The 8,743-nt window shown below is 35.5% G+C and overlaps 2 protein-coding genes across 2 annotated transcripts; both read left to right on the top strand.

Moving 5' to 3' along the window:
• Positions 1–336: 336 nt before the first annotated feature.
• Positions 337–2,465, top strand: LOC113238391 (piggyBac transposable element-derived protein 3-like). Its single transcript, XM_026475221.1, has 3 exons — positions 337–379; positions 690–2,021; positions 2,158–2,465. Exons 1-3 carry the CDS (start codon positions 337–339, stop codon positions 2,463–2,465), a joined length of 1,683 nt encoding a protein of 560 aa, XP_026331006.1.
• Positions 2,466–3,602: 1,137 nt separating this feature from the next.
• Positions 3,603–4,595, top strand: LOC113238390. Its single transcript, XM_026475220.1, has 2 exons — positions 3,603–4,187; positions 4,470–4,595. Exons 1-2 carry the CDS (start codon positions 3,603–3,605, stop codon positions 4,593–4,595), a joined length of 711 nt encoding a protein of 236 aa, XP_026331005.1.
• The last annotated feature ends 4,148 nt before the right edge of the window (positions 4,596–8,743 follow it).

Raw genomic sequence — 8,743 nt, 5'->3', positions numbered from 1 at the left:
AATGATATTTATAAACATTGATATATATACATTTCATTGTTTTTTCTCCTGGCCACATTTCTTGACTGTCACATTGTCAGTACGTGTTACGTCAAATCTTCGAAGTCAACTCGTTAATTACTTCTTTTGCGAATTATAAGTGTTTTATCCTCCTCAGACCAAATGTCCCCATATGGGGACATACAACGTCATTTGGTAAATGCGCGGCAATAAGCTGCACTAACTCGTTAATGTTGATATGTTAGTGATTTATTCGTTCTACGATAGATTGCGCTACCGCTCATTTCGATTTTTATTCATTCGGTGCCGCCATATTTTTTTGTAGGTGTTTGAAAAATGAGCACGCGAAATAAATTCAATTTTGGCGTACCTGCTGACGGTGAGTACTACATTTGTATGTTATTTCAATTTTTTCATAAAAACTAATATATGTGTCATGTTTTTGAACAGTTTTACTATGTTTTTGAATCAAAAAAGTTTTCGCTCGAGTTGTATCTTGCCCAACACACACATTTGAACGTGTTTGTCTCCTTTTGGGGACTATGGGTTTCTGTCTTCCAAAAATGTAGAATTATTCCATATATTTTCGTAATATATTTTTTGACTACTATTCTGTATTTCAACCTTACTTTCATGTATTTATTAGTACATTTCGCGTGTTTAATAAATATAAACGTAATATTTTTCAGAATCAGCCTTAGCAGATGCCTTACATGAAATCATCAACGGCGATGACTCTGATTTGGAAATAGACATTGGAGATGAAGATGTTGCAGAAGATCCACCGTACGTTCCTACAGGTGATGGCGACGAGGATGAGAGTTCAGAAAATGGTTCAGAAGAGGAAGACGTGCAAGGAAATGATGTGGTTCTAGGATCAAACAGCTGCCAGTCTTCGCAGGTTCAGCCTCCATTGGTTGGTAACATTTCCCAACGACGTGTATATTGGAAAAGTACAAATGTCTTTGAACCATTGCCACCAGCCCCAAACTTCAAAGAGCCAGAGAGAGTGGTAATAAATTTGCCACCGCATGATTATTTTACAAAGTACATACCTAGCGATATTTACGAGCGAATTGCATTCCATAGTAACCAGACTTATCTTGCTAAAACAGGAACCAGTTTGAATACTTCTGAAAAGGAAATCAGAACTTTTTTTGGAATAACTCTCATGATGTCTTATCTTCGATTCCCCAGGATCAGAATGTATTGGGAGAAGAAAAGTAGAATATTTGCTATTGCAGATAGGATGGCTAGAGACAGATATTTCAAGCTAAGGGCATCTTTGAAGGTGTTAACTGATGCTGATGTTCCAGATTCAGAAAAACAAAAGACCAAGTTCTGGAAGGTCCTACCTCTAATATCTTGTATCCGAAACGGCTGTTTGATGAATGTTCCAACATCAAATGTCTGTGTCGATGAACAGATGATTCCTTTTTGGGGGAAACATGCAGCGAGACAAATGATAAGAAGCAAACCCAATCCAGTTGGGCTGAAAAACTTTGTTTTGGCATGTCCCAATGGCTTGCCCCTGGATTTTTTTATTTATGAAGGCAAAGGAGATACAATCTTAGATGACGATAGAGTTCAGGCACTGGACATTGGTGGCAAAGTGGTTTTCCGTCTTTGTAATCGACTGCCTCCAGGTTGCTGCATATTCATGGACAGGTATTTTACCTCAATCAATTTGTTGGAGATGTTACATTTCGTATCCGAGTCCACAGGTACTGGAACCCTACAAAAGAACAGGATACCATCGAACTGTAATTTCAAAACTGATGCCCAGCTTCGTCGCCAAGGCCGAGGAAGCTACTGTCAGCAAGTTCTATCGACAGGACAAGTAGCAGCGGTCAAGTGGTTTGACAACAAGCCAGTACATCTAGCTTCATCGGTTCATGGCGCTGAGCCAACAGATGAATGTCGCCGATGGGATAAGAATCATAAAAGGTACATCAATGTCCCACGTCCAGCTGTTGTAAAAGAATACAACGAGAATATGGGAGGCGTAGACTACTTAGATCGTATGATCAGTTATTACCGAATATCTGCCAGAACAAGGAAATGGACTGTTAGACTAATATTCCATTTGTTTGACTTTGCAATTGTGGCTGCATGGATTGAGTACAAATTAGATCATGAAAAGTCGTAATATTCTAGATTGTTTGGGTTTCCGTGAGCAAATAGCTGAGTATTTACTCGAAAATGACGCCGAAAATGAAGAAGATCCACCTCTTAATGACGCCACTACCATTGCAAGACAAAGCAAGCGAGCTAGGACAGAGCATCCCACTGATTTTGTCAGGACTAAAGGGGTAGATCACCTGCCTCTTGTTCTTGGTTCCCAAAACCGATGCAGATTACCAGGATGCAAGTCCACTAAGGCCAGGCATCAATGCCCCACTTGCAAAGTGATACTATGCTTGATGGCTGGAAGAAACTGTTACAAAGACTATCACGAAAAATAGTGGTAACATGATTCGAAAAATAGATTTAATTTTTGCTCTGAAAACTTAATAAACACAACTTCCTATTACATAGAGTTTAATTTACTTTTCGACACACTGAGACCCAGTGTCCCCTATTGGATACATAATGGAAAACCATTTTCCGGAAAAATTTTGTATTCCTAATAGTCTAACCTTTCTAAAAATATATGCCATGTCCATATTTACTTCCATTTCCAAAGTATTTTCACTAAATATGGCCTGGGACTGAGGAGGTTATGTGATTTAAAAGTGACCGAAAATGAGTAAAACCATACGAAGTGCTACTAGAGAAGTAATTTTTAAAGTTTACACACGATGTCTTGCGGAAAGCGAAGCTCAAACACTTCTTACCCGCTGGACAAAGTTTATCAAAGAACCGCCGATATGACAGGTTTGTACTGGTTTAATATAATTTTTTGAGTGCAATAATTTGTTGTAGAATACCTTACGTTGTTATAAAGACTAAATTTACAGTATTTTAGTACTTGATTTGTCGTAAAAATTGAAACCTTTTAAGGTTATATTTACAAAATGCATTTATAGCGCGCCCAAACTAATTTGACATTTTCAATGTCGCACATAATATTATTCATATTTTTATTGGTATACATAAAATTTTGCCATCTTATATTTTAACATTTAAAATAACAGTTTTATTAACTTGCACTGTGTGTAATTTTCAGGTAAATCCGTGAGTACAGTAAGGCGAATCGTAGAAGAAGGGCATCGCAATAATGCTGTATTTTCTACACCAGGAAAGCATCGAAAAGGTCGTCCAAGAAAAGATTTGGACGATTTCGACTTGTGCTATTAGACAAAAAATTCAATTCTTTTACACCGTAAAAAAACAGGTGTGTAATATGTATTTAAGTTTTAACGTAATTTTTTCGGTTCTCAACATTAAATTTAGTAATATATGGTTTTAATTTCAGGTGCCAACTTAAGAACTTACTACCAGTGGTCAGGGAAAATTTGGGTTTTCAATGAGGCCGTAAACATCTGCGGAAGAGCCTAATTTCTTTGGGTTTTAAATATAAAAAGTGTCAATCAGAGCGCACAGCCTTAATGGAAAAACCATATATTGCAGCTAAAAGAGAAAAATACCTTAAAATCATAATGGATAACAGACGTTTGCCAGAGGAATTGCAAAAAGAAATTGTATACTTGGACGAGAGTTACATTCATCAGTCCTATAAATTAAAAAAATGCTGGCAATCCATTAATGTCACGGGTGTTAGAGAAAAAGTATCCAAGGGCAAAAGATACATTATTGTTCATGCTGGTAGCAGCAAAGGCTTTGTCCCAAATGCACTGTTAATATTTAGTGAGAAAAATAAAAATGAAGATTATCACTCGGAGATGAACAACAGAAATTTTAAAAAGTGGGTGGAAAAGAAGTTAATCCCCAATTTACCGAACTCATCGATAGTGGTAATGGATAATGCTCCATACCACTCTGTGGCTATTAACAAAGCACCCACGTCCACCACAAAGTTGGCGGATATAAAATCATGGTTGAACGGTAATGGAATCAGTTTCGATAGCACATTGAAAAAACCTCAATTGCTTATGCTTGTCAAGCGCCACAAGCCAGAACCCAAATACGAGATCGATGAGCTTTTAGGTTCACATGGGCACACAGTGGTTAGACTACCCCCTTACCATTGCGACTTGAACCCTACCGAACTGATTTGGGATATCGTAAAAAATAAAATTGCCTCACGTATGTTGGTACGACTGACATAAAGGTACATATAGTATTACATACATTTTTTTTTTGCTACAAATGTAGACAACATACAAGTCGTCATCATCATGATTTTCTGTTTGAATTTTAGGAAACAGCTAAACAAGCATTCGAAGAAATTTCCAATGATGATTGGAAGAAATCATGCGAACATGTGGAAATTATTGAACTTGAATATTATCAACGAAGCCAAACTCTATATGAAGATATGGAAAAAAAATATAATTAATGTTCAGGATGACAGCAGCAGTGAATCATCAGATGTTAACAGTACAATCAATGTGCAAGATGACAGCAGCGTTGAACCATCTGATGTAGAGTTTTCAGATGTTGAATTTTTAGACGAAGAATTTTTAAATTAGACTTTCTTTAAAAATTAATGCATTTTATTTATTATTCCTGCATGATGATAATATAAATATAATAATTCGTTCATTATCATCATTATATTTGTTCATTATTAGCTTCCGCTGTACTCAGTTGAGTACTGCTGCTTTTTATATTTTATTAAAAGAACTTTCAACTTCTGCGAGTTTGTTGTGTGTGATTATAAAAAGTAAGTATTATTTCATATACAAATATATATTATATACAAATATATATTCTTTGGGGGAGGCCTATGTTCAGCAGACCATGTCTTCTGGCTGATATGATGATGGTTTGATATACAATATGAAAAAAAATTGAGGTTTGAGATTTTTTATTTTCTTTCTAAGTAAAGTTAGTTTAGACATAATCCACCTTAGACATGAAATAGAGTATTAATTTAGAACTGATTTATTTGCTGTGACCGAAATATTACGATATTTTTGTCACTGTAGTCAATCAGGTACAATGGTCACATACATACTTTCTTTTATATGTATACTGCATATTATACTACGTATATCCGGGCACTAAGTATCAAAATTGTTGCGATGTACTATACCGGGTTACTGTAGTAGCGACAGTGGTGCCCCTATTAATTTCTAGATTTTTTGGTCTGGCTGTATAAATTTATATATTGATAGAATAAGTGATAAATACACACGTGAAAGAGATTGTAAAAAGACCGACGAACCTGAGACAAAAGCTCTGATTGGCCTACTAGTTTTGTCTGGTTTGTGTAAGTCAAGTCATAGAAAATTGCAAGACTTATGGGATGAGTCTAGACTGGGCATTGCCATTTTTCACAAAACAATGAGCTATAATAGATTTTCATTCCTACTCAAATGTTTGCAATTCGATGATATAAACACACGTGAGACGAGAAAAGCAACCGACAGATTTGCGCCAATCGGGAATATTTTTATGCTATTCAACAATCATTTGCCTTGCCAACTATGGTCTCAACGAGAATTTCACAATTGACGAGACAACTTTTAAAATTTAGAGGACGCTGTATTTTTCGACAATACATTCCCAGTAAACCAGGTCGATATGGAATAAAAAAATTTGCATTGTGCGATTCGCAAACATTTTATACTTATCAAAGTGAGCCATATCTTGGTAAACAACCAGAAGGGCCATACAAGGTCAGCTATAAGCCAAAAGACATAGTTATGCGATTATGTACACCTATTTTGGGTTCTGGTAGGAATCTGACATGCGATAATTGGTACAGTAGCCTGCCTTTAGCCGAAGAATTATTAAAAAATAAAATAACAATGGTGGGAACTTTGCGAAAAAATAAAAAAGAAATACCCACTACTATCATTGATAATCGAACGGTTGGCACTTCAATTTTCGGATTTCATTATAAGTTACATTGACTCTGGTGTCATATTGCCCTAAAAAGAAAAAAAGTAGTATTACTAATATCTATAATGCACGATAATAATGACAACATTGTCACAACTGCCACAAATGAACAAAAACCAGAAATCGTTTTATACTATTACGAGACAAAAGGTGGTGTGGATACGAATGACCAAATGTGTGGCAACTACAGTATTTCAAGAATATGTCCACCCTGGCCATTAAGATATTTTTTTCATATTTTAGATACTTCTAGTATCAATGCTTACATTATTTATAATTGTAACAACCCGCAGTTGAAACCAAAGATGAAAAGGTCTGAATACTTAGAAAAGGTCGGTTTGAGTCTGGTTCAAGGTCACATTGAGAGAAGATCCACTCAACCATCGTTACCTAGAGGACTTAAAAGGATGCTGAATGTTCCTGGGCCAAGTTCGGAAGGGGTGTCAACAAAAAAGAAGCGATGCATGATGCCCACGTGCTAAAGACATTAAAACAATAAGTTGCAAACTGCAATTTTTGCAAACAAACAATGTGCCACAAACACATGAAGTTTATTTAGAATAGAATAGAATAGAATAGAATACATTTATTACATAACACCACAACACAATAATAAACAGTAAAAAATAAAAAGTAAAAAAAAATAAAAATAAAACAGAACTAAATTAAAACTAAAACAAACTAAATTAAAACAAACAGAAAATGAATAACAAAAAAGAAAACTAAATAAAATTAATTAAAAATAAAATCTTAGCAATATATAATTATGCGACCACAAAGCTGGTCAACACTAATGTTGTACTAAGTAGATGTCATGTGTGCGACTGTGGCGTATGTAATAGGATCCACTCAGCCAATGTCACCGCCGCATAAGGACAAGGTTGTGACGCTGATTTTCAGTGGACCCTAAAACCGAGTGAGTACCGGACGTGTGTGTCGCGTTTAAACTAATTTGTTTGTTGTAATTTGATTGTTTTGTGTAGTGTGATGGTACAGGTCATAGGGGTAACCCCATTATTGAAAAAAAATCCTATCTATTTAGAGTAAATAAATAGATTTTTGTACCTCTGTTGTCATGAGAATAATAGAGGCGGTAACCTAATGGCTATGGTACCAGACTTACATTCGAAAGGTTATGGGTTCGAACCCTACTTTTGCACTACCGATATTGGCAAGAACATTGTCATATACCGTACCTGGAGTGGTTAACAAGATTGCTAGTATTGTGTTACCCATAATGCTAGCTATCATCTGATAGACGTCATCCTCCTTTGACTGTCAGGTTAAAATAAATTTCAGTATATTCCCATTATAAACTTTTGTTTCAGAAATTACGGACGCGGAAGACAAGAGAAATAAATTCCAGAATTAATATGCTGGAGAAAGAACTTGAAAGGGTAAAAAAGGTATCCAAACGTCGCCTTCGGAAGATAAATACTCTAAATAAACGGCTATCGCGACAAGGAAAAAGGAATGAAGATATTTACAGTATTTTAATAGAAAAATTAAAACGAAAAAATATTGAAATAGAATATATTACTATGCTGGACAAGATAAATGAAAATGACATAATTAAAAGGTTTTTACAAAAACAAGTAGGCGAGCCTTTGCCTAGGGAGTACACTCGAGAAACCAAGAAATTTGCTGTAACCTTAAATTATCTTTCACCTAAAGCATATGCATTTATTCGGGATCAGTTTCAAGGTACCCTACGGCACCCTAAAACAATTTCTAGTTGGTATAAATTCCTTGATTGCAGTCCTGGTTTTACTACGGAATCTTTTAATGCAATTCATTCCAGAGTAGTGTAGTACCCAAATAAAACGTTATTTTGTGTTTTAGCAATTGATGAAATGGCCATTAGGAAAATGGTTGGATGGGATAGTTATAATTACAGATACCATGGGAATGTGAACATTGGTTGTAACTTAGATTCCGATTCAGTGCCCCTAGCAACACAAGCTTTAACATTTATGGTTACTTGCCTGAATGACACGTGGAAAATCCCCGTGGGATACTTTATGATCAAATCTATTTCGGCTCAACAAAAATCAATGATTGTACAACAATGCATTCAACTTTTACAGGAATGTGGTGTGAAAGTTGTGTCAGACATTCGATGGAGCGGCAACGAATATTGCAAAGTGCACTTATTTAGGATCTGACATATCCTCAGGTTCTTTTTCGTTTCAATGTGCTGATTCAAATATATACTTATGGCCAGACCCTTGCCATAACATAAAATTAGTACGTAATACAATTGGTGAAAAAAAGAATAATTATTGATGCAGATAACCAAGTAATATCTTGGCAACACATTGAGCGGCTTTTAGAACTCCAAAAAATGAGGGCCTTCATCTAGGTAATAAATTAAAAAAAGATCACGTTTATTACGTTAGACAAAAAATGAAAGTACGTCTCGCAACCCAGTTATTCAGCAACTCGGTCGCAGATGCTTTACAGTATTGTCCTATATAATTGTATTCCCGGCTTTGAAGACTGCAGGGGAACAATTCAATTTTTGAGAATTTTTAATAATCTCTTCGACATATTCAACAGTAGAAACATGCGTGCTAAAGGGTGGAAAAAAGCACTTCTTTCTTCACAACTTCTTTTAATATTGTTGAAACCCAGATCTTCTTTGAGGCTGCTACTTCTTATATTCAAAATTTAAAACTGATGGATGGCACTTACGTTGTAAACTCTAATCGAAAAACGGCTTTCAATGGCTTTTTAGTGTGCATAAAATCCTTATTGAAAATATATTATG

The sequence above is a fragment of the Hyposmocoma kahamanoa genome, unplaced genomic scaffold, assembly GCF_003589595.1.
Source record: "Hyposmocoma kahamanoa isolate Upper Pololo Valley unplaced genomic scaffold, ASM358959v1 95146, whole genome shotgun sequence".
Classification (NCBI taxonomy): domain Eukaryota; kingdom Metazoa; phylum Arthropoda; class Insecta; order Lepidoptera; family Cosmopterigidae; genus Hyposmocoma; species Hyposmocoma kahamanoa.
The sequence above is the reverse complement of the archived record's forward strand: the minus strand, read 5'-3'. Positions and strand labels throughout refer to the sequence as shown.

Bases quoted from the DNA above. Each gene is read 5' to 3' on its own strand.
- LOC113238391 (XM_026475221.1), top strand. From the start codon at position 337: ATGAGCACGCGAAATAAATTCAATTTTGGCGTACCTGCTGACG. The intron at 380-689 runs GTGAGTACTACA...AATATTTTTCAG, and splicing joins TTTTGGCGTACCTGCTGACG to AATCAGCCTTAGCAGATGCC. The intron at 2,022-2,157 runs GTATGATCAGTT...GTAATATTCTAG, and splicing joins AGGCGTAGACTACTTAGATC to ATTGTTTGGGTTTCCGTGAG.
- LOC113238390 (XM_026475220.1), top strand. From the start codon at position 3,603: ATGGATAACAGACGTTTGCCAGAGGAATTGCAAAAAGAAATTGTATAC. The intron at 4,188-4,469 runs GTAAAAAATAAA...ATTAATGTTCAG, and splicing joins CCGAACTGATTTGGGATATC to GATGACAGCAGCAGTGAATC.